Source organism: Mercenaria mercenaria, chromosome 8, assembly GCF_021730395.1.
Source record: "Mercenaria mercenaria strain notata chromosome 8, MADL_Memer_1, whole genome shotgun sequence".
NCBI lineage: Eukaryota > Metazoa > Mollusca > Bivalvia > Venerida > Veneridae > Mercenaria > Mercenaria mercenaria.
In genome coordinates, this window is record NC_069368.1 from 10,584,491 (window position 1) to 10,612,189 (window position 27,699).

A 27,699-nucleotide genomic window follows, 5' to 3' on the forward strand; every position below is an offset into this window, starting at 1 on the left:
CTTAGCAAATGCTCTCACAAAACTTTAAATGTTACTATACAATTACTATATCCCATATTATTATACTTTTTAAGCCATATGTCAATGGCTTAATATTTGATGAATAAAAAGGTACGTACGGCGTAGCACATATGTATTGAATTAGATAAAGGAAATCTTAGTTTGAAAATATAGGCACAAAATTATCCAATATCATTACGCGGGTAAGTAGATAAGAAGCGAATCCCCTAAAGTCTAAAACTGTATCTCATTTACAGTATTTTTATGTGAAAACTAGTTTCATTAATTACATAAAGACATAGAAATATGGAATTTTTGATTTGCAGAAGGTTTTGAAAACTCTTGTCAGAAAAACAATATTATTGTATCAATTTATGTGTCATGTTTCAAAACAAGACATACAATGTGGTCCGAAATATCAAACTCGCAAGATCGCGTAGGTTATACAAACCGTTTCTGATTACCAAAACTCATTTGATAGTTAACCCATAGGAAAAAGTGAAAATCATTCTGGTATAGCAGACTTGCTCCACTGCTGTTCGTCTTGGAGTGACCGTAGAAAGGAGATCATCATTTATTACTCAATAAAAGATACATCTACACGTTTTTTATGGAATACATTGTTGTGCATATTTTAACATATGTCTGTTTGCTTTAGCGTATTTTACATATTTTTTTATTTGTTTGTTCAAGTTTTATGACATATGTCTTTCTTTTTAAACAGCGTTTTATTAAAATGTCCTTCTATTTTGAACTGTATTTTTACTACATTTTTACTAACATCGTTTTTGTTTTTTTAGTGTTCTGAAACGATGGGGCGAATATACGACAACAAAAATTCTAAATGTTTGTGACAAGGATTCCGACGGACGACTCTCAACAATAGAAGCAATGTGTTTTAAGGAATTAACTTCTTTTCTTGTCAGGGGCAGGTAATACTTTTCTCTGTAACGTATACACTTTCATTTCAAAGTATGATTTATACTTTGGCGTTTAGTGACGCTTGGCCCTGACAGGTCACAATTCAGACATTGTCAAAGGATGAATTCCCATTGATATTTGCTCCGTAAATAAGGCTTTGCATTGACCTTTGTTCGTGTGTGCTAGGCAAGGTTGGCAGTGTAAAATATGTTGAAAGGTTGTCTATTGTTAACATTAGCTAAAATAAATTCTTTTTATTATATTTTGCGTTTACTTTTACTATAAGGGTTCTCTTATTTGTATAGAGGATAGCAAATGATATTTTGAAATATCTTATAACACTTATTCTTGATATTGCAACCATTTTATCAAAATCGTATACCGGTAGAAAGATTATATATTTAAATAGACTTAAATACTAGATTTAGCGACTCCAGTCTTATAATTCCAGGGACATTTCAGATACTATTATCTGCCTGAAACACATGCAATTCGTATAAGCTTCACTGTGGTCATCTGTCCCACTATCAAACTTGCGGCTTACTAAGTTCTGTGTTCTGTGCCTTGAACATGAGCATATGCTCAAAGATGAGCTATCTTGTATATTTACAATGTAAAGTATGACACTAAATCAAGGATTCTGTTGAAGCAATATTGCATATTAATTTATCAGATATCTCCTTAGCATATTCTTTTTATGTAAAATTAAAGTTTTTCTTATTAAGTAATTTTAAGGACCAGAGATCTGTTCTTATTTGAAAAATCTTGCTCATTATAGAATCCAATATGAGTTTAGTGTTTTGCTCTAGCAGTGTGCTCATTGTAAACTATAGCATTCCATCGTAAAGCAAAGACCATAGCTGCGGTGTTACTGAAACAAGCTTGGTCATATAGATTCAGATGTGATATTAATCTAATGTGAGTTTTGTGTTTTGCATTAGAATTGAGCTCATTGTGAAATATAGTATTTCTTCCTAAATCTAATGATATGGCCCTCTTGCTGTAAGACAAGTCTTGGTCATCATAGAATTTGTGGTCAATTAAACCCTATATCCCATATTTGCTCAATAAATGAGCTCGTAGTGAAATAAAGCATTTCTTCCTAAATCAAGGTCCACGATCTTTGTCATTATAGAATGTTGGTCATATACATTCATGTGCGGTTTGTGTTTTGTTTTAGAAATGAGCTCCTTGCGAAACAAAGCACTTCTTACCAAATCATTTGACAGAACCCTGGTGTAGTAGAAGCAGATGTGGTCATTATAGCATTTCTGGTCGTATACATTCTGTGTGAGTTTATTGTTTTGTTCTAGACATGATTTCATCGTAAAATCAAGTATTTCTTACCAAATCAAGGGTCATAGCTTTGGTGTTACTGGAGCAATATTGATCATTATAGATTTTGTAGGCATATACATTCTATGTGAGTATTAGTTTAGCTTTAGAATTGAGCTCATTGTAAAATATAGCATTTCTTACTAAATTCAGCTCTAGTGTTATTGGATCAGTCTTTGTCATTATAACTGGCTATAACTTTGGTGTTATTAACATCATAACTCGTTCGAGATTCATTTGAGTAAGTAAATATAATGATGATATTGCACAACAGATAAAGTATTCATATGTTAGCAATGTGAAAAAACTCAGGGGCATAACTCTGGTATTTCAAAAAAAAAAATCGATATTTTTAAGTACAAAACTAGTCCGAGGTCTTCTAATTACAATGTACACACATTTTTTTTAGTTATGCAAAAATGTCAAGTGCCTACTAAATCGGAAAATGATATATGAAAATGCAATTATAATCAAGAATTCAGGTTGCAGGATTCCGGGGTCAATAAAATGATCTTGGCAATTATTCGAACAAAAGTTTTGCCAAGTACATCTATTTGTAATGAAGATTGCTAAACAAATAAAATGATGTATAAAATGGGTACTGATTGTTCCGAATAGTTAAGAAGACAGTTACTTTATAGCGTTTCCAGAACAATATGTCCATTTTCTGACCTTGAACGAAGTTTTGTTTTATACTTAGAAATCAGGTATCCGATATGCTACATTATATCTGTAAACGGGCTAAGAAGGGTCAACAATGGACTACAGATGTCCACAAGAGCTTATAAATGGACATTTTGTGCCAAGGAGAGAAAAGCAAGAGTTCCAAAGCAATTTGAATGCCGTGAGGTTGATCTTTTGACTGCAAGCCACGACCGGTATAAGAGTCATGCATTCTGACATTAAACACCATCAGTTTCTCTATGTCTACTCAAGAATACAGTTTCGTATTAAAAGAAAAAACAGTAATTGAGCATTCGGTCTTATCTTCGACAAAGGACAAACAAGATACTTTTCTTCCGTTAGCTGATATCGATCTTTTCTTTTAAAGTTAAAATATTGCATTGTTTATTATACGGAACGGATCTCGAGAAATATTTACAAACTCAAGATGGCCCGCTCAGTTTAATCAAAAAGCTTTATCAACAGAAAACTTAACCGACAACGTAAGAATTACATTAAAAACATAACAGGAAAAATCTTGATAAATTATTTTAGGAAATCCCCTAACTGTTATCAAATGTCTAGTTATCAGTCTTATTGAACATTTGCAGCGTTTGTATTGCACGTTTGTTGGTAATTCTGAGACGTACCCATATTGCTTACACAGCTCGGACAAATACAAAAATGAGTCCCAAACAAGTTCCGAACGCCACTTGAATGATCTTTACTGCACTTGATTTTCTGTCCGTTCTTTAGCGAACGAGATTTAAGCCTTGACTGCCGACTTTCTTCACATCGATGTAAGAACCAGGCATCCGAGTCAGGGGGAAGCATTCTAAGATAAAAGAAATAAAATTAGCTGATTTTACATAATCAAGTCTTGTGTTGCAGTCATACATTCAAATACTAGTACTGATGATAAACCCGAACAGAAAATGAGGTTTTTTACCTGTAACTTTTTTATTTCTGCAAATTGTAACCAATGGTCGGTATCAAAATAAAGCTTAACATTTGCTGAAAACTTTACATAATTCAAATTTATATTTAGTAATCAAACTCACACGAAGTGAGGCCCTGAATTGGGTTTGTAAAATGGGGACTGTATGAACGCTGACTGATGATAAATTCGGCCACTTTGTATTATTAAATTGAAACTTTCTCAAAAAGCTGCAACAGTCATTCCTGATCAAGTAATGAAAAGTGACCCAATATCAGGCCTTCATGTTTTTAGCAGTGAGCATGCACAAAAAAAAACACCCTCTTCCCCAGTAATTTTGGATAAACATTTTTTATACAAATAAATGCAAGCCATTTATTTATACAGAATATTTACCAATTTTGTTTTTGTTTACACCAGTTGGTGTTGTAAGTTGTTGCTATTAGATTGTGTGTTCAATTTTATAAATAACCGATTGCAATTGAAAATAGGTCGACTTTATCATCTGTCCGGGTTTATCATCAGTACCAGTACTGATACAAAAAACCTGTAAATTTTATGTGTGAACATGCATCAAGCAAGATGGTAACGACTGTGAACCTCATATAGGAACTCACAACTTCAGAAACTACATGCTTTTTTTGGCACAAATTGTGGTGTTTCGCAGAATGTGCTTATGTCTGGCAACACGATGTACCAACATTGGAGTCAAGTATCAACTTATAAGCGGCTACCACATATACTATTTCAGTCTTTACTAAATGAACAAACTTCCATAGGCAGATTTTGAAACTGAGACTCACTGAATATATATTCACGAAAACTGTAAATCCCTAAAAGGCAAAGAAAAAGAAAAACAACAAATTGCGTCGTGTCTGAAATAGGAAAAGAATACCTTGACGAAGAAACTCGCAGTTACATTGACCATACTCATATTTATCGTAAATTGGTTCATTTGTAATAGAATATGCTGATTTGTGTTTAAGTGAATACGAAAATGATACCAAAAGTCAATCATAAATAGTCCAGGTAAATTGCCTACTAAGAATCGCCACAAAGCTGTCTTAGACTTAAAACTTGTTCGATAAAAGATCTACATACTTGTCAAGTTCCACGAATAGCACTGGTACTAATGGGTGTACAAACGAGGCTGCAACATGCAACATGTCGTCTGTACACGGACGTCTTGCCCATACATTGGGATCTTGAATTAAAAGCCTCTGGAATGTTTAAAATGCCACTATTAAAATAAACATATAACTATCTTTCATTAAACCAAATAATACTGTTAGACTGATAACAGTTTATCGTATTAAAGATTAACAGCGTATAAATATTGAACCAAAGGCTAATTAGGTACAATTGAAGAAGTTTGTGCGAGAGTATAATTATGCAAGGATAAGTAATGAAGCATTTTCTAATTACCCTTTAGAACACATTAATTTTGCAGGATATTTGTTAACAATAAAATAAACGTTTAAATATGAATTCAGACTGAAAGTTTGAGAATTATACCTTGAAATCTTCAGAAGGGCTATGTAATACTTGATGATAGACATCACACAGTTGAGGAAAAGAGACAAGCCGAGGACTCAACCCACTTCGCTCCATCACGATAGAATATGCAATCTGAAACGTTACCATAAGTAAAAATAAAACCTGTTTCCTCCTCAGTAAGGTTATTTTTAGCATTGCAGAAATTGTTATAACTGAAAGGTTTGAACAAATGATTTTGTCTTTCGTAATAAACAGCCTATAAAGCATTTGGTTCATTCAGGAAAATAGACTGTCGAATTGTGATAATAAAAGCATTGGTCTTAAAAGCCAAGTAATCTGTGTTCACAGATGGTCTTAAGTATAAGTTTGACTGTGTATCTAACAAGAAATAAATTGGGGATTCCAAATTTAGTCTTCAAAACATCTTAATCCTCTAACTTAAAGTGTATTTAACGCATCATCATCATCATCATCATCTTTATTATTATTATTATTATTATCATTATTATCATTATTATTATTGTTATACTTGGCGCATCAGTACATTCCATGTACGTTAATAAGCGAACTTGCAAACTTCTTAGAAATTCAATAGTAATCTAGAAACATTTTTATATCAATTTTGAAAAAAGACTTACATTCGACTAACAATAAAATTATAATTAAGTGTTCTAATTAGACGTTGTAAATGAGTATCTGGACTTAATAATTACCTGCGTATCAAAGAAGTTCCTCAATTTCACGCTGAACTGTTGTAACAGGGTAGCACTGTCTGGTCCACAATCATGAAATACCTTTGAAAATAATGATTCTAAATGTTGATACTTTACTGATTCATGATTGAAAACGTTCAAGTACTAAATAGCTTGTAATTCTGGTCATATAGAGGTCTCACAGCCGACATCCAGAAGTCGCTACTAAGACATTAGTTTTTAATATTCTAGAATTATTTTACTGAAAAGAAATATTTCTTTCATTACACTGAATTAAAGTAATACCTTTCTCTTGACATTTTTATGCATGGTGAAAGTTTTCTTTGCATACACAGCTGTGAGGTGCGAGGGTAGTGTCTCCTTTCGCAAAAGAGGGTGCAGCGAACATAAAAAAAGCTGTTTTCGTTGATGGATGACACAGTGCTGTCCTTTTAGGTGCAGTCAAGATGAGTGCATATTAAACGTACATAAATGTATTAATATTGAAACTATTCCATGCACCTACCTTGAGTAATTCTGTGGACTGAAACAGACGAAGTAGCCCTCCATCATACATAATGGCTTTATTTGTTCTCAAGTCAAATAGGTACATCTGACCATCCCAACAGCTTACTGCCACAAGCGTAATCCGTCCTCCTATTGAATGAAAACTTGTTATGGTTACTGCCCTTTGAAATGTTCGTGCCCAAGTGTCAAATGTGATAAAATTGCACCAAATTTGCATTTTTTTCTGGTTTCTAAAGTCTAATGTAAATAATTATTTCTAGGCAAGTTCCGATTGTATCAAATATAATACGACCAGCATTATTGACAACGGAACAATCACTTACAGGCTATAAGGAAGAATTGCCCTCACGGCAGACGTCGGTGATAGCGTGATATCATAAAACACATTATTCAAGTGAAGACAAATGAGAAATTAGAAGACTGAAATGCTATTTTCTACAGTTTACGTAGGCATTTGTGTATGACTTACATTTGTGTCAACGGTATGCAGACACATCTGAGAGAAATATGTATTAAATGCAGCCTGAACAAATTGGAAATGTACCTACAGGAATCAGTTTTCATAAGTAATCAGAATGTACCTGCAGGGATAGAATTGTACCTGCAAGTACAAATACAAAGATATACAAGATGTAGGTAAAATTTATACCCCAATTACATTTCTGATTTGTACCTGTAGGTATAAAATTGTACCCGCATCTTGTAAGTACAATTTAACATCTGCGTGTACATATCCGACTGGTAGGAAAATATACCTGCAGGTTTAACATTTGTCCTGCAAGGGCAATTCTATAAGCTTTAAGTTTTGACCCTAATGGTACGTCGATGTCTATGGGTCAGAAATATTCGCGGGTGTTCAAATATAAAGATGTGTGAAAATCTGACCACAACGTGTTCCGGAAAACCGTTAAGTCTTCGTTTGTAAGGTGATAGAAATTCTTAAAACTTTCTTATAGTTACAACTAAGAAGAATTCAAAGCATGTATCTTGTCTGTTCGTGTGAAAAACAGAAACCTACAAGTCCAACAACGTGGTCGTCCCAGTAGGCAAGCCTCAATCAAGACAGCTGTATCTTGAAAAAGGCCTAAGCAAAAGCTTTGATACTAACCCCATGGTTTTACTTACCATGTTCTCCAACATTACATCCAAGACATTTCACGCCAATTACCGGCTTCTCCTTGACGAGGATATCATTCACAGCTTTCAACGACGCCGACAGTGTCTTTATATACTTAATTTTTGCCATTCTAAAGAAAAGTTGGATAACATAGGCATTATAAACAAAAATGCTTTTAACATTTAAACCTGATTTTCACAGTACATACTTGTAATCCATTATAATAAAATGTTGTGATCAAATGTACAACAAAATGTCACTTTTCAACAGTTAAACGTACATAGCCTCTCGATCACATTATCTTTGTAATCAAATATTGATTTGTTCATGATAATCCCAGTGCACTTAAATTTCAATACCTGTTTAAATGGAAGATTAAGTGATAAGACGGCTGTCATCGGCGTGCAAATAAAATGACGAAGTATCTCTTTAACAAAATTTATAGACGTTTAAATGTATACTTAAACGTCACACTTGCAAACAATCGCTACTGATAAAAAGGCTTGACATGTAAAAAGAATACCTTATTCATTTAATTTTACTGTACATTCTACAGCCAAACGGATATCCACTCTAAAAGAATGGTATAAAACAATTGATATTTAGTTTATAACTAAACATAATTCACACCAATTTATAAAGACTGACAAGAACGAGAATGGAGAAGGGGCACTAATTCGCTAAGGAAAAATCTGTTTTAGAAAAAGCAGTTGTCAGCCCTATTCTTGTGTCTACAACAGCTTTTTTTCATAAAATAGTATAATGTGTAGGATGAAAGACCGTGGGTGTCCTTCTGAATAGTTTTCAGGGACATGCGAACGCCTAGATAGAACCACCAAACGTCTGTAAGAAAGATGAATGACTTCCTGACAGAACCATATTACATCCCAAGCGATTCGAGCCAACAGCGATGAGGGGCGAGTGATTCGAGGTTTACAGACCCGTCTGTTGCAGTACCATAGAGCAGACATCTGTTACTAATTTTCCATACTGTAATCACCTAGACACACAACATTTGCTCTGAATTTATGTCAGACAAACTGTTTTTGAGCAGTTTAATTTTACGAAAATTTTGCTGGGAAGGGATTTTACGAAATAGTAAACTTCAAATGCGTGTATTTGTGACTCATTTAGCATTTCATTTGATAAAGTAAACATGAAAACCAAAATGTTTGTACTGTCCAATAACAAGCTAACAGTATGAGTATATAATTTTAAGAAGCGGTAAGTTTTCATGAACATGTTTACGTCAGTTTTGAAGAACTAAACCAATGTCTACAACAATTATGAAAAACACGGTTTTAGCCAACGTGGGATTTGTACCTACGGCTTCATGGTTTAGAAACGCTTAATAGATATGCACATATGAATTTCATACACTTATCATTCCTGTTAACTGGTTCCCTACATGTTTGCTTGCGATCATAATAGGAGAGATCGCCGTGACGTCACGCGTTAACATCTGTTTATCTGGTGGTTGGCAAAACAAATGATTTTAACACCGTTTGCGTATTGAATCAGAATTTTTAATTTTTAATAACTTTTTTGCTCATTTATGGATTTTCAAAATTCAAAAAGATTTGAAATACTAACAATCTTCATATTTTTGTATCCAAATATCTTTTTTCAATCAATAAAGGTTTTAAATGACATATTATTTTAAAAGCGGCGTAGTGATTTTCACAACCTTTAGAAAAACAGTGTAAGTTAAGCGTTCATAATTAATCCATTTTATATCGAAATAACAATTAAAAGTAATCAATAAATTGCTTGTTTTATAACCCTTCCATTGATCAAAAAATTATTTATGTAATTTGTGTTTTAAGAAAGTTTAGACCGTTAGAAAAACATCACTGTTTACAAAAAACATGGACGGTCGGCTTCTGCCCACCCGATCACTGTCTTATCAGTTCTAAAAATAGAATTTGTATACAAACACGATCTCTCCTATAACGATCAAAGTTATTTGTTATTCAATCGAAGCCGAAAATATCGCCGTACATTCTTAATTCATACATAAAGATACTTCCTTGTGCCTGACTGAATGTAATTCAAAATGCATACAAGGTAGTAGAGATATCTAATCATCATAGACATGAAGTTGTCGATAAGTCAATAAAGTTATTGTTTATGTTGGTATAAATGTTACACCGCCATAATCATTTGACCATATGACTTTCTAGCTTTCAAAGGGGGTGTCTGTCCAGTCATTATATCGTCATGGTCGAGCACTTGGATAGAACCATCGACTGTCCGAAAACCAGCTGGATGGCGGTTTCCTAACTAGCATGAAAGAATTTAACACTCCAACCGGGCAAGTGATTCGAAGCTTCCTCCTGTTCGTTAAATTGAGAACAAATCAACAATAAATATATTCATCCTAGTTCTGTTATGTTTATAATATGATTGAAAAGACGAAAAATGTATATTTTTACCTGTACTCGTGTAGAAAAAATCCGAGTTTTTGTACTGTAATTGAGAAATTATGTCGGCCTTAATGCATTATATATGGGGGATCAATCTTACAATCGAATTTCTATAATTGTATTTGCTAAAACCCAATATGTAAATACTACCCAACTATATAAACGTTCACTTTACAGTGTACATAGAGAATTATATATAAATAACTATTGAGAAAAGAATATTGGAAGATCAAGCGAAAACATTTGGTACCGTTTGGGCGATCATGAAAGGTTATTTATTATTCCCATACACACTCGTTTATTGTATTAAACTACATGATGAGGGAATTTAAATAGACCATTTCAAACATGTAAACATGAATTATTTATATATTTATTAGTTGAAAAATGATGAAAATGCTTTACCGTATATGATATGATTATACACCTTTTCACATTTTCTATTAACCGAACAAATATCTGTTTCAAAAATGCCTTTAAACGCTTTTTAGATACGAAGAAAAAGGTCTGCATAAATGTCAATGTCCACTGAACATAGATTTTCACCTTTCACGAATTACATGCATGTTAAACCGAGAGTATCTATTATATACTTAAAAACTCTAATAAGTCAAGAAAACGTAATCGTGAACGAATTTTCAAAGGTCTTACAGATGAGATAAACAATTTTGACGTATAAAGAGGAAATGGTGGTAATAACCTGAGAACATATAGAAGTTTCAAGTCAGAGTTCTGTTCAGAGAAATATTTAAAATCCAATATGCATTTTCATTATCGATCAGCTTTTACAAAATTTAGATGTGGTGTAGCACCATTACGAGTGGAGACCGGAAGGTATGAAAACTTAGAATTAAGAGAAGATGCTGTTTTAATTGTCAGGATGTTTTAGAAGATGAGAAACATGTATTATATAAATGCCCTTTGTACAATGAATGTAGAACTGAACTGATTTCTGCAATAAATAGTATGTCAAATGTTAACTATGAAAACTTGTCAGATGATGAAAAACTACTTGCAACATTTAAACATGACAAGAATGCATATATTGCTCCCTACAATTTTATCCGAACATAGGAAATTTTTATATTCTAGGTCATAAATGTACTTTTGTATATATATTCTAAATTCTCAGTCACTGTTTTATGTGACAAATGTAATAAAGCTACTGCTAGAATAGTACATTTGAACGCATCTTGTATATGAATAAGGCTTCTTACCATTTTATCAAAATTGTGTACCGTAGTAAGTATTTTTAGCTCGACTTTTCGAAGAAAATATAGAGATATTGTACTCGCCCCGGTGTCGGCGTCGGCGTCGGCTTCGGCGTCACCGTTGGTTAAAGTGTTTGATAAGATTGAATACCTATGTTACTATCAGAGCTACTGACTTGAAACTTAATTGTTATTTACTATCAAAATCTACACCAGGAGATACAATCCCCATAACTCTGATTTGAATTTTGACAGATTTATGCCCCTTTTTCACTTAGAATTTTGTTGTTAAAGTTTTTGATAAAGTCAAATATATCTCTGTTACTATCAAAGCTTTTGACTTGAAGCTTGAAATAGTTATTTACTATCACAGTCTACACCAGGAGAAACAATCCCCATAACTCTGATTTGAATTTTGACAGATTTATGCCCCTTTTTAACTTTGAATTTCTGGTTATAGTTTTTGATAAAGTCAAATATTTCTGTTACTATCAAAGCTTTTGAGTGATTTTATGGTATAGCATTGTTTTAGTGATGATAAGGGTTTTTATGGTATAGTATTGATTTAGTGTACAAATTGCCATAATGTATAGTCTCAGATAAGTCATGTATGATTTGTCACATACATGTTCTTGTGATATTCGATATTTGTAAATTGTTATGTACATGTAATGTGAATGAGACTTTAATCAAATATTTGAATTGAATTTTTTTTAAATATAAACCAGTAAAAATATAAAACAGCTATATGACATTTTTTATGAACATATACTTTTTTATCTTAACAACTTTTTATTATGTAGAAGCGGTTCGATAAAGTCTGCCAAGGGATCTCTGGAATGTGAGAATAATTTGTTATATAATTCCAATTAGTCAAGATAAATGCAGTAAACGTATTCAAATCTGTTCTAATTAAAACATGATCAATTTATCTTATAATCAGATTGTCTCTCTGGTGGGTTTTCATCGCAAGCGTATAATTTAATTAGCTATCTGGCATAATTTCGTTTCTGTTTTGTTAGACAATATCACATTTATCACGGGCAAATAATCTTATTAAAATCCACTTCATACATCATTAAAACAACGAAAATATTTCCTTATAAAACAAGTTTTGCTGTAGATATATTAAGCTTTGAAAGTTTTCTTCTAGACGATTGCTTTGAGGAGAAGCATGTATGACGTCATCCAATCTTTGTACTTGATGACACTGGTGTAAACATCAGGAAAGCCATCGCGCATGCAAGTGTAATGTCCAAAAGACGTGATTCCAACAAGATAATATGTGTCGTTACGTAAACACACAAGCGGTCCTCCAGAATCGCCCTGCAGAGAGAAGAAACGCTATTTTTTTTTTAAATTCCGGTTAACATTTTAACGTGGGCATAAATTTAGTCAAAGCGCTACTTTAGACCAGTGGTATACACTCCGAACCTTCCTGAACTGTCTTATCATTTGGTATATACAACATAGTACATAAATGAAATTATTTGAAAGAGATAATGCCATAATGGCACATTTTCTTTAAGAATCTACATATTATTCTGGTTAAAATCAAATTAAATTTTCAAAAGGGTCACACAAAGTATTGAAGAAATATAATATTAACTGGAATCATTATGCAAAATATTACATACTCATTTATAGACTCCGTCAAGTTACAGTGGAACCTGAAACGTCAATATTTTTCCATATTGACGTTCAAATTTCATAACAGCCGCGTTACGTCATTTATGACGTCAGTTTCATGCATGTCGTCAAATTTAAAAGTTCTTTAACGACGATATTTGCAATATTACTCAGGCTAAAGAACAAATCTATGTCATTTATATAATAATTATGTGTAGAATGTATATGTAATTAAAAGATTATTAGATTTGCATTGAGAAATATGCACTCGTTCTTTCGCGGAATGATACTGCGCTCGTAAAGTCGCGCAATATTTCCGCTGCAGAACTCATGCATATTTCTCGATACAAATCTAATAACCTATAATACAACCAATGTACACATCGTATAAAATTCGGGGTCGCATAGTTTTGATTTTTGAGATATATACACGCTGAATAGTTGGAGTTTTTTATTCAATGTAAAATGGACAAATTTGCAAGGGCTGTTAGTCAGGTCCAAACCCTTTGTAAAATTGTTAATCTACATTTCACAGCAGAAGAATATATGCCAAACAACTTTAAACATTCGGAGACATGTTGGACGCAGGAAAACAAAATAAAAACTTTGTTTCAGAAATGCGAACCCCAATTTTTTATTGTGACCTAACGTATCAGACATTATTGTATTTATTTCATAATTAAAATGGTACGAAAGTGTCTTGAGTACACATATTTTATGATTTCAACAAGGCATTGATATGAAACGAAGGAAACACGGATACTAGTAATGCTATTGGTCTATTTAGTGTTTGTATAGACTTCAATCGGAATTAATAATTTGATTGCAGACGACATAATTCTTTCTTAGAGAATAAATTCAATAATTACCAACTTGTCACGCGGACTGGAGTCTGTTCGGAACTGGACCGATTTTGACTCTTGGGATACATCCTATGTGATTCAAAGAAATTACTAGAAACAAGTTTTAGATAAAATATAGACAGCGGAAGGTTATGATGATAAAAGGAGGATTTTCACCTTGCACGTCCCTGTGGCGCCTGTACCAGCACAAATATGATTCTGTGTGATGTTAGCATGAATGCCCCAGCTCGCTGAACATTCCGTGTTCGAGACAAGATTCACCCTCAAATGTTGTAAATGCCGGTCATCACGATCAATGCCTGTAGAAATAACTCATTGGAATAGAGTGCAATAAACAGAACATACCGCAAGCCAGTTTACAAAATTTCATATCTAATATTAAATTATGGAATGTAGGCAAACTCAGTGTTTATTCCTGAGCGAGCGAGATGATACAGCTTGCAATAAATAGCGCTCGTGCTAAATATGGCATATTACTTTTAGTTGGGCAAAAGACAATAATGTACAAAAATCTGATAAAATTCAAAAGAAGACGCAATGACTTGTATGGAGTTTATTTTGATGCTTCACAACTACTATTTTACTCATTTACTTAAAATGACAAAATAAATGACGTTTGAAATAATGCTTGCAATTAATGCCGGATCTTAATACAAGTATCTTAATTGACGTGAAAAACAAATGAGAGCAAAACAAAAATCATTTTCATTCTTTAGCGATATTGTAGCGTAATATCTAATCCTGACGTGCGCATGTGTAGTGAGCAAATGCATGAACAATACACAGATTCCTCAATGCCCTGTAATACAATGTACCTGAAAGATCCACTAACATGACCTGCATTGTCATGTAATACCTAAAATAATCCATAATAATACTTATGTTGCCCTGTTATACCTGGAAGATTTAGTAGGCTAATAATACTTGCATTGCCCTTCAATACCTGAAAGATTTAGTAATAATACCTGCATTGCCCTTTAATACCTGAAAGATGTAGTAGGCTAATAATACTTGCATTGCCCTTTAATACCTGAAAGATTTAGTAATGATACCTGCATTGCCCTGTAATACCTGAAAGATTCAGAAATATGTTTTGCTCTGAATTACCTGAAACAGTCCGTAATAAGAACTGCATTCAACTTGCCTTTTTTAAATACCTAAAAGAGATACGGTATATTTTGTCCGATACACAGCCTGCATTTCCATATATTACACGAAAAGGGGCAAACATTTATACACTCAAGAATTTTAGGTCTTTAAAATGTTAATACATACTCTTTGTATATCCCCAGCCTGAGACATAACATTTATCAGTCGCTGTCCAATGTTGATTTTGATCTGGTAGGCAGGCAGTGCGAATGTAGTGCCCGGAAATGTCAACAGGTGCGTCCAGCTGGACGAACGCTATATCGTCTGCGTTGTTAGTGGCCGAGTATCCTGTGTGCTTGTTTCAACAGAAAAGAACTAGTTTCTTTATAAAAAAACAGGATGCTTACTGTTATGAGCTGCATCACAGAAATAAATTTGTTTAATATATCAACTAGATATTATATCAAACATATTTCTGATAATGTAAATAGTTGCATTGATGTTTGTCTCAGACTGATAACTTTCTTTCCAAGAACAATCAATAACTGCTTAAAACTTAAGAAGAATGCGAGGAATAATAGCGACAAGATCATTAAATATTCTGTCAGCTTTCAAATCAAGCAAAATTGAATTGCAAACACTAATAGCTTTAGTTCATTTTGTCAGTCTCATTTATTTTGAACAAGAGCATAAGAAACATGTCAGTCCTGGAGACTTTTCCTTCAATTACTCAAAGTTGCGAAAATATACAGTGCTCTGATCATATCCGATATTCACATGTTAATGATAAAATGTTCACAAAATTCGATATCAATCCCGATAGTCTTAGTCGCTCTTGAGCTATAGACAAAACAACAAAACTGTTCAAAAAATAGAGTTTTAAAAGTCCAAAGTAATCTGCTGTAATGCGGATATTATTTCAGTTTTTCTGTCGTGTTTAATCTTAAAAACAAAAATCGAATTTAGACTGAATTTCAAACTACCGTTGTGTAGGACGCCTATAATTAGTCACCTTGAAGGGGACTTTAAACTAATTAAACTGAAACTTTGTTAACTGAGACCATTAGTTTTTCACGTGAAACATGCAAGTCGAGTTAGCAATATTTCTTAAGATATATTTACTATTTAACAATACCTTTACTATAACTTTGGCTCTACGTCTGATTTCGTTTCCTGTCTGATACACAAGATGATGTTCTCCGAGGATAACCTCAATATCAACCTCCGTATAGCTACAACAGCCAAAACAAAACATTAGTCTTGAGAAATCTTACATGAAATATTCATAAAGCTTCAGTAATAAACGTAATAGAAAACGGTACTTCGTAGTGCCATTAGGTAAAATACACTCAAAGACACGGTAACCTAGATAGCCGTATTTTTTTATATAAATCAATGAAGTCCGTCACGACTTTGTATAAATCAGTAATATCCTGCAAACATCAGCAATCTGTTTCAACTTAATGGATTATTTTAGCCGTAAATCATAATAATAATATATTTTATGAAGACGCATCATTAACTTAATGCTACCTTAAGTGATAATTAGACTGATTTATTAATCAGCCGAGCTCGAATTGAGGACAGACACGTATTTTATATATTTGCTAGCATAGACATTTCTTTGTCATTTTCTTTAATATGCGAAAGATTTGGTGAAACAACAAGTTAATATCTCACAGCAAATACTGTAAAAAGAATCAGTCATAAATTTCTGGCACTGTGTCTTGTATACATGTAAAATCAGTTTCAACGAAACCGCAATAACAACAGTAACAAAACCCTTTGTGCCGACGTATTGAAAACAGTGTACGAATAATCTATTTAAGTGTGTCGCTTTAGTCTTTCAAGTTTAATGCTTTTTAGGTATAATATTATACACAAATGCATGATGTGGACACAGTTGCCTTGATGTTCATTTACGACTTGAAAACACATGTAGACCCAGATTATGTTGCCGTATAATTCAGTTCACAAGAAGAAAGGTATGATGTAAGATTATGGTTACAGCTATATAGTCTTATATGCTTTTTTTTCCATATTATGTAACATACCTCTGAAATTTCAGCCAATTATTTTGACACTTACGATACAAAGCAGTGTGCAGCCGTAACGACGAATTCTGGAGTGACAAGTGTCCCACCACAAAAGATGTCCCCGGAGAGATCTACCAGCGCAACCTGCCACGGCCAGGCACCTTCTAAGGCCGGATCACCACCAACGACACGGAGCATTGGATTAGGCGTAGTCAGACGAGTAATTCTTCCACATATGTCGGTATCTGATATGAAGATCAGGAATATATTGTATGAACCACGTTTGGTATAACATGTCAATTGACTTTCGTATTTAATGTTTATGAAAGCCGTAGGCAGCAGGTGGACTCTTCTTTACGAGTGGAACATCGATGACTTGAGAAAGAGTTCGATACGCGTCGAGACTATCCTTATAAATATGATATTCTACAGCTAAATGAATTAATTTGTTAGAAAAAATTAAAGGTATGCTAAAAAGTTGTATTTTGTTTTTTAACTTAACCAGTAAAATTCGTACTTTGCAAAGCCAAACGATAGTGCCAAATGTGTTTGAAGCTTGCTAGTCATTTGATAATCAAAACTACCAATATAAACATTTTATCATGCCGATTTTATTTAGGATCCAATACATTATAAGCGTCATTACTACATATCTTACAATTGCAAGATTGTGCGTGTATATATTCTACATCGAAACGTTGTATTGGGCAGAAAATACGGCAAACGAATACAGAAACATTTCAATATTTATTTTCTATCAAACACGGGCGTTAGGTTGTATATTCAAGGTTATTGCATACAAGATGAGTTTTAGACGATGTGGCGCAAAATTAAAGGCAGTCAAGAACGTATATCTAACGAAAAACTAAGACAATAAATATTCTACTTGAGTAAATGACTTTGTTAACATTTAATCTTTTAGTGAAATGTATACAGCATATTTCGACTATAAGTTGATCAAGGCTTTTAGCTTATTGATAGATCTATGCTGTGTCAATTTGCTGTGTATAAGATAAACACACACTTCCAAAAGCATGGAGGGGAATAGCTTGATAACTATGAGATGCTTTGTATTACGAAAACATATTCTAAACATAAGCTTCGTATAGTTTCACTGTATGTGTTCCGTATTTGTTAGGCTTCTAAAGAGTTACATACTTTCTGAATTAACAAACCAGTCCTCCATTATTATGCATTTGATAAAAAGCATACTTGGATGAATGGGCTCTGGGTTTGCCGTAGATGGTCGAGGTTTGCAGCATACATTATGACCACAGCTGAGGTCGTACGTCTCTATCCATCCAGGACAGTCTGTCTGTGATTTCACGCAGATGCCACCTTCATTAATGCACTGATCACTTTTAACCCGTGCACATGCAACTCTGGAGTCACCTGTATATAGATATGGCAAATATAACAACACTGATACCAGTGGTATATAATACTTTAAATATGTCCGAGAGTTACCGTCTTTGTCTTTTGGTTAGCGTAAATAACTTTGTTTTGTTTGTTCTTGTTTGTTCTGGCGCCATCTTAGCCCGACGCCGGTCAGTTCACTTTCCAAGTGGCGTTATATTTTGTACCGATACTAACCAATTTTCTCCGTCTAATAGACAACCTGCACGGACGAATCAGCAGTGGTGGGCATGAATAATATGATTTATTATATTTTAACACGAACCTGGCTGAAATATAGTATCGGTCCAAACACGTTTGACAATATTCCTGCCAGAACTCCATATGACACAGTATAAGACATTCTACAGATATATCTGGCTCACCTTTAAAAGTATACTAGAACCATTTTGTTTTATTTGAAAACATGAACAAAGGCTGCATATAGTTTCTGTAAACATAAAACTAACAAGTTTATGTGTATTAACAGGACTATACATTAGGTTAAGAAAAGTACACGCTGTACACAATATAACTGTGTACTACCACAAAAAAACCTGGATGTTTTTTTTTTAAAAAAAATCGGCTGTTACTGCATGGCTGTTGATTATGAATGTAACTCTACATACACAATTTATTGATATATTTAGTAAAGTTAAATATATTCGATGAGGATTTTCTACATATGAAGTAAATATATAATATGAAAAAAAAATAGTGAAATCTCTTGAAATTTCAAGAAAAGCGAAGTTTGAAACGTATCTATGTACATTCTACAAACGTGTCAACAAAGATCATATACTCGAATAAAATCTCAAAGACAGATATTATTAACCCTTAAATGTATTATTAATTCGAATTTACTTACTTATTAATAAGTACATCAGAAGAAAAATAAGAGCGAAAGTGTTTAGCTCCATGTCTGTTATTAGTCCCTTTAGGTTTAAATAAATGTGACCAGTGATGGTCAACTTTTTCACTATGAAGTATCTGTAAGGCTTTAAACTTAAGCCATATCACAACACATTTTGTGATACTGACAACAAATAGCTATGTTGACCGGATTGATACCTTCGTACTTCGTACAAAATATACATGCATGCATAACTTTTATGGTTTTAAATCTACGTACATGCACTATAGCCATTTGGATGTAAACAGGATATATACGTTTTATGAAACGTAATTACATATTTCTTATATTAAACTGACAGCCACTTGCGAAGGACAAGAAACATTGAATTTTATTTAGATTTTAGATGAATTATCCTTACTATACGGGTGCAAATCAATATTTTAGAAAGATGGTCAACAAGTTTATCTATATCTAAAGAAGAGTGAAGTGGTTTAGAGGATGTCGTCAGAAATACAAATAAATAACTTTCAGGTTCATATATAAGCGTGCATTTTCATTCAACGTACTGCGCCATAAAGTTCACTTAGTACAGAGGCCATGAAGTTGAATCCAAAAAGGGGTAGGGTAGTGAACGGCTGCGGACTTTTTAATATGAGGATTTCTCTTCGTAGCTTCTATCCGACTTAGTTTCTCTATTTTTCGACGACGCTCGAGGTAATAAATTTGGGCTTTTTGTGATTTAGAACTAAGCGGTTGCAACCCCTTATTTGGATGCTTGTGATGTTAATATTAGCTGTAAATGCAACAACAACGACGACAACAACAACAACATTTACTATTAATATCCTACTGTGAAGTAATTTGATTTCTACGTATTTGCAAACAGATGGTTCACCCACTTAAACCTTGTAGTAACATTGTATTGTTCTTTTCAACCTTCGTTAGTACGACTGTATTTTTCAAACGATTTCAGGGATGAACTTATTGAATGTAGCAATGTGCTAAAGTTTTTTTTTCTGATAGTATATACGTTTGGCGATAGTAGAAATTGTTACTTGCAAATCAGTACATGTCAGCCTTCTATAAATCTACGAAGGTTCTCAAATTATTTCCGAATTACTTAGAAAAACCTATATGAAGAACAGATATGGCTTTTGTCTAAAATGAAATTACAAGTGTCATAATGTGTGTTTAACAATGGCTTCAGTAAGAAATAACAAAACTTTTTAAGTCTTCATTTATTATAGTAATTGTTCAGAGGCATAGGAATTCTATAAAACACATTCCTAAGTAGCCGTAGTATTTAAGTAGAATTAAAGGGAAACCTTAGCAACGCTGGCTAACTGTATTATCTGTGATATAAGCTCGAAATTTCTAGTTGCCAGGGCTATAGGAATATATCTGAATATTACGTGAAATTTTAAACCAAGACTTGGCACTAATTGACCTCAAAAGGTTACTAAACACAGGATATTTTCCTGTGTGCAGAAACAGGTTCAGTCTTTCGTCTAGACAAGGAAACATATTACACTGACTCTCAAGGCCATATAAATTAATACATTTAACTAATATACATGTAACATTACTATAGTATATCTATTATGTAAGTAATAGTTATTGTTCGCATGGTGTTTATAGACCTGTGAGGGATTTGTGAACCGAGCGGGTGTAGTGAGCGATCGTGCAGACCTAGTCTCAGAATTATAACTGACTTAACTACATGCTCCTTTGTTTTAAATGTCCAGCTTGGTTGAGGATTTGCAAAACGTTATGTATGTATTATCAATTAAGCCAAATAAAAATAAAAGGAGAAACAACACCGTCTGCTTAAAATTGTCGTGTACTATCACTAAAGCAAAATGCCCAACTTGCTACGCACCTGTAAATATATTTGTCAACATTTAGGACAAGACAACTGTAAGTTGATTTTGTTTGTTTGCTACTTAAATATACTTTACCGTATACATGTAATTTTATTATAAGGTGTGCTTGACATCCGTAACCCAGACAGCTCTCTGGGGGTATATCATTTGGACCAGGATTATTATATACACCAATCAGTATACATGGGTGTAAACCTCGCCAATTTTTTGTTCTATTTTATCAACAGCTAGACATAAAACATGATGTAACGTTTCGTCTAAAATAAATGCGACTTTATATTGATCAATATAAAAAATTGAGCTTAAAAGGGATAGCACATGGCTACTAACGAAGTGGTCTGTAGTTCGAGGCCTGAGGTTCCTATGTTATGGTAGCAATAAGACTAAACATAATTACGTTTACAATCGTTCGTCATCCACATCTGATTCATGTGATGAAGTTGTCAGTTACTAGTGGTGGTAAAGTTAATTCCAGCAAACCGACTGTTTTACACAAATGAATGACTTTTTGATATACGGCGATGTCAACATTAATTTGATATGAATTAACGATATAAGGGAATTTCATGGACAATTTTAGAAAACGAGGAATGTATTCAAGTTACCAAATCTCCCACCCATCTCAGCTACTTAAAATAAACATGTTTCAACTGTAGGTTCATATTTTTTTTTCAGACAAAACTGGTTATGTCATAAAGTATATCCGGAAAAAATAAAATTGGATATTTTGTAAAACACAAACTTGAAATTTATGTTCCATGTAAATTGCATCATTGGTTTGTTTGTGGTGTTTGTAGATTTTGTGATTTTATCATTTGTCATAAATGTTCCCGTTTCATGAAAATTATACTGAGAAGGCCCGTTTTAAAATTCAGATAACTCACAGGACATGTCATGAACATTAATTAAAATTTTAAAAGAGTACCACAAAGTCGGCTTTAGAACAAATTACCTTTTTCATATAAAACTGATCGAAAATGTATATCTAAAACAGACTTTTTTAACAAATGAGTCTTATTTACCTAGTCACTCACACGCACATATTTACATTAGGTATTGCTTTTTCATGATATGCACGTACTTCTCATGATTCTGTTATATTGTACACAATAGCAGTAGGGCAATATTATAGACCTGTTATGTGGTCTATAAAATATTTATAGTCCTCTTCCAAACAAACGAGCCGGTACGTAAATGTTTTTATGAATGTGCCATTTTAGTATTACTTGTGATAATAGTTTCTTGTTATTCAAATCGTAGAACGGCCATATGCATTTTATGTTTATAACGAGCTATTTTATAAATTGAGAATTATTATCAATTTGAGAAAAAATGTCCAACCTCACATGTGTAAACCCTTCACTGTGGACATATTTTCGCCGCTGGAACATGTGTCTCATTAAAATAAATTACTGACGGATTTTTCACTCATCCTTGTTAAATGATGTTGTCCAAAGTAACGGGACGGACTGGAAGTAAGGTTACCGGATGATAACCATAATCTGATTTAAATAGTCATATTGCTGAAGTAAGGTGTTGCAGAGGCCTTACCTTTTATTAAACTGTCTTCATATAACAATACATGAAACCCGCAATAATGGGATGCCTCTGAAAAACTTGTCTTGTTTGGATACAGTTCTGCATATAAGCTGCATTACCATGTGTTCATCATAGTTTTATATTAACCGCAGTGTATGCCATGCATACCCTGTATCTACTACGAAAAGGTATGCTATACATACCCTGATCCTTCTTCGAATAGGTACTCTGCTTACTAGGAAAAGGTATGCAATGCATACTATTTATCTGCTATGAAAAGGTATGCTATGCATACTCTGCTTATAGAAAATACTACGAAAAGGTATGCAATGCATACCCTGTTTATACTACTGATTACATTAGGAAAAGGTATGCAATGCATACCAATTATCTGCTACGAAAAGGTATGCAATGCATACCATAGTTATACTATAGTGAAAAAGGTATGCAATGCATACCCTGCTTATACTAGGAAAAGGTATGCAATGCATACCCTGCTTATACTAGGAAAAGGTATGTAATGCATACCATGTATCTGCTACGAAAAGGTATGCTATGCATACTCTACTTACACTACGAAAAGGTATGCATTGCATACCATGTATTTACTACGAAAAGTATGCAATGCATACCTTACTTAAACTACGAAAAGGGATGCAATTCATACATCGTATCTGCCGTGCATACAATGTACCTACTATAAAGTGTATACTGTATATTCTATTTACGCCATTTTATTTGAACGATAGGACTAAACATTTGTATAGGACACTACTCACTGACCTGTCGTTAACATTGTCTTAATACATAATAACTTAATTCTGCTATTTATTATTTCTTAAACTGCAGTTATAACAGAATACAATTCTTGAATTTATACAGTTTTATTAGTTTTGATTTATATATAACATGTTACACAATATACAAGTCATGGCATCATAACATACTAGTAACTATTAATTTTATCAGACATTAAACTCTAATGGCATTATTAAGGAAATAGGGGCAAGGGACAGTAAATTTTAAATTTCTACAAAGCTGCGTTGATACCAGTGAGAAAATCATAAACAAAAGGGCTAAGATGACCCTAGGTCACTCACCTGAGAAACACACCATAACAGTATATACATGTTTGACCTAGTGATTTCATTGAAACAAATATTCTGACAATTTTCATTAAAATTGGACCAAACATCTTTAGGGTAAACAGGTATTTTCTTTGATTTGACATAGTGACCCCACATGACCCAGATTCATGTTTGTCCAAGATTTCATAAAAACAAATATTCTGACAAAAAGGTTCAGACAGAATTGAGCAAAAAAAGTGACCTCTAGAGTGTATACAAACTTCCTTTGATTTGACCTAGTAACCTAGTTTTTTGCCCCACGTGACCCACATTCGAAATCTACCAAGACTTTAAACATCAATATAAACATGTTGACCAAATTTCATGAAGATATGGTCATAAACATGACCTCTAAAGTGTTATCAAGCTTTTCCTTTGATCTGACTGGATGACCTAGTTTTTGACCCAACATGATCCAGATTCAAGCCTGAACTAGAAGTCATCAAGATAAACATTGTGATCAAATTTTATGAAGATCCGGTGTTCTTTGATTTGACCTTGCGACCTAGTTTTTGACCACATATTACCCATATTGAAACTTGACCTAGATTTCATAAAGGCAGTCATTCCGACTAAATTTTATGAATATCCAGTGTAAAATGCAGCCCCTATTGCGTACAAAAGGTTTTTCTTTGATTGACAAGGTAGCCTAGTTTTTGACCCCAGATAACCCATATTCTAAGCCAACTTAGATTGCATCAAGACAAATATTCTGATCAAATTTCATGAAGATAAGGTGAAAAATGCAGTCCATGTTGCTTACACAAGGTTTTTCTTTGATTTGACCTAGTGACCTAGCTTTTCTCCCAAGGTGACCTATATTCAAACTTGACCTAGATTTTATCAAGATAATTATTTTGACCAAATTTCATGAACCCCAATTGAGCAAGAGCTGTCACTAATGGTGACAAATGCCCCCGCAGCACCTTGACCTTTGACCCCAAAGTCAGTAGGGGTGGTGTACTCAATAAGTACCATCAGCATGTGAAGTTTGAAGGTCCCGGGTGCAGTGGTTCGCGAGTAAAGTGCCTTCATGAAAAAAGTTAACGTTGGCCCCTGTGACCTTGACCTTTGACCCCAAAGTCAGTAGGAGTGGTGTACTTAATAAGTACTATCAGCATGGTAAGTTTGAAGGTTCTGGGTGCAGTGGTTCGCGAGTAAAGTGCCTTCATGCAAAAAGTTAACGTTGGACCCTGTGACCTTGACCTTTGACCTGGTGACCCCAAAGTCAGAAGGGGTGGTGAACTCAATAAGTACTATCAGCATGTTAGGTTTGAAGGTCCTGGGTGCAGTGGTTCGCGAGTAAAGTGCCTTCATGCAAAAAGTTAACGTTAACTGCATACGCTCAAACATTCTGGTCAAATTTCATGAAGATCCTATGTAAAATGGAGTCCCCATTGCCCTTATATCATATGATGTGGGTGGTGATCTGGTACAAAAATTTAAAGTTTGAATCAAATCAGTTTTGTTTAAAAATAAATAGAGTGAAAGTTCATAGAAACTATAACCTGAAATGTTTAGTAAAAAGGGGGATAACTCATAAAAACAGGTGTGACAGCTACGTTCATTGTGTCAAATGATGTAGGCGATGATGATAAGCAATTTTTAAAATGCATCAAAATTAACATAAATTTCTAAGTAAAAAGGAACATAATTCATGAAAATCATGCCAGAATTATGGACCTTGTGTCATATGATGTAGGTGATTTTGTGGAACAACTATCTTAAGTCCGAATCAAATCGATTCAGTGACTGAGATAAAGTTAAAGTGCCTGAAATTCTAAGTAAAAAGGGGTATATTTCATGAAAATTAATATTGGTGCATGAGTTATGACCCTTGTACCATATGATGTGGGTGATGATGAGGAATAACTATTTTAAGTTTGAAGCAAATCCATCAAGTAATAACAAAGATAAACAGAAAGTGTAAATAACTTTAACCAAGGCGAGGACGCGGAAAAAAACGCCGGCGCCGGGTCGAATAGGATAGCAGTCGAGCTAAAACTGATATACACACTCAACTTCCAACGTCGATCGCCTGAAGGCTTTCCGGGTATTATTTAAATGTTCATGTCATTCAATTAAAAGAGCACATTTACAGTTAAACGAATGTGGAAGGAAAGTTTCAGTACATTCAATAATGGATACTGAACTACCCGCTTACATGAAAAATTTTGACATAGAAAATATCTGTTAATTCATTTGGATATCAGCATAGCGCTTTCTGACAAGAATATTTCTAGAATTGATCGATATGCATGAATAGAAAATACATGTATATAAATAAACGGTTTGTAAAACAAATGCGTCCTGCATAATCCATATCGACTCATTTTCAGCCCTTAGATCATCACGAGTTACTAACCACCAAAAATAAAGGGTCATCTACTGACCACGAGGAATTATCCTATAAAGTTTGTGACTGTATTCAAAAGCGTTACTGAGCTGAAACTGTTTTCAGTGTAAAAGTTATTGTGATCTTGACCTTGGACATATTGACTCAGAAATGAATAATGGTCATTAACTGACCCCTGGCAGTCAACGTAAACTGTTTGAAGATGTCGAAGGGTTCAAACGTTTCCGAATTGAAACTAATCTCAGTTTCGCGTTCACTGTGACCTTGACCTTTGGACCTACTGATCCCCCCTCCAAAATAGGATTCATCATCTGCACATATACAATTATCATGCGAAGTTTGACAACTGTTGGCCAAAGTGTTCGTTAGTTACTAAACGGAAACCAAGTTCAATGTCAATGTCAGTGTGACCTTGAAACTTAAACAACAGACCTATTAAGGGTTATTATTCTATGAAGTTTTACCGTACATCGTTTTGATTTGACCTAGTGATCTTGTTTTTTTTTTTTACCGAAGTTAACATGTATCCAGCATTTAAGGATGTACGAGCGAATTTTTTCTAACGTTTAGAATTTTTTCATACCCTGTGAGCTTGAAGAACACGAGTTTCTAAGACAAACAAGAGCAGAAAAAAAACATAGGTCACCGAACTTGTTTTAATTTTATAGGGTATTTTCTTCACCCACTGTTTACGCATTTTCTGAAATTTTGTAAAATTGAAAAAATGTTGGTACTTTATAATATCCTACTTAATCTTACAGTGATTTCAGGTCTTACAGTTTAATATGAATATATGGTGATGTCAGTATTATATAAGCATAAATGTCACTAACAAATCTTTTTAATTTTTACATGTTGACATAATTACCCTACCCACTTTATTTTCAATGGAAAAACGTATTTAGATCTACAAACATTTTCAAAATATTTTGCAGCATTAATGACACACAAAAATGCTTCAAAATGGAAAGAAAAAAAGTTGGGGTCACCGTGCATCTAAGAGATTTATTAAGAAAAAACTGTTAAAAAGTGGTGAATTTTGGTATTTTTTGTTCTTTTTGTTTTAATTTATAGTTTCTAGATAATATAAAGTGCTATCTTGAAAACTTTTATTTATTTATAGCTTAACATTATATGTATCAGTCAGAAAAAATATCAAAACCAAACCTGATCTACTTTAATAGATATTTGAAATTACCTACCCCTACCCCATTGTAAATCTTACGTCAATTTTAGACAAATGCCCATATTTTTTTTATTTTCCTCCACTACCTATAAATAATTATGAATTTTCCACTAACTCCCACCACCTATTATTATTCAGCCCCGGCCGAGGGGGCCCGTGCCCCCCCCCCCCCCCCTCCCCCAGTTGGCCGAGAAATGACATGTACTCATCAAAGATGCCCCTCAAAATTTAGACCAAGAAATGCACCAGAGGCCACCATTTCATACCTGTATTTCAAAATTTCCAGGGGGAGATCCCCCTACCCCAACCCCCAGTCAAGAGGGGAGTATCGTACTCCTCCAATACCTCAAAATGTAGACCTAAAATGCACCAGAGGCCACCATTTTATGCATGTAATCCGATTCGCCCCTGAC

At 33.7% G+C, this 27,699-nt stretch overlaps 2 protein-coding genes across 2 annotated transcripts; both read right to left on the reverse strand.

Annotated features, from left to right (window-relative positions):
• Positions 1-3,368: 3,368 nt before the first annotated feature.
• On the reverse strand, positions 3,369-10,258 carry LOC123523065 (egalitarian protein homolog). Its single transcript, XM_045300669.2, has 7 exons — positions 10,126-10,258; positions 7,699-7,820; positions 6,572-6,702; positions 6,067-6,147; positions 5,372-5,485; positions 4,958-5,076; positions 3,369-3,754 (listed from the first exon to the last, which is right to left on the reverse strand). Exons 2-7 carry the CDS (start codon positions 7,817-7,819, stop codon positions 3,514-3,516), a joined length of 807 nt encoding a protein of 268 aa, XP_045156604.2. The 5' UTR covers position 7,820; positions 10,126-10,258; the 3' UTR covers positions 3,369-3,513.
• Positions 10,259-10,389: 131 nt separating this feature from the next.
• Positions 10,390-19,434, reverse strand: LOC123565868 (chymotrypsinogen B-like). The gene is made up of 7 exons (XM_045359641.2): positions 19,208-19,434; positions 18,157-18,336; positions 16,997-17,189; positions 16,044-16,140; positions 15,095-15,263; positions 13,976-14,118; positions 10,390-12,653 (listed from the first exon to the last, which is right to left on the reverse strand). The coding sequence occupies exons 1-7, from the start codon at positions 19,257-19,259 to the stop codon at positions 12,477-12,479; spliced, it is 1,011 nt and encodes a 336-aa protein (XP_045215576.2). The 5' UTR covers positions 19,260-19,434; the 3' UTR covers positions 10,390-12,476.
• Between the last annotated feature and the right edge of the window lie 8,265 nt (positions 19,435-27,699).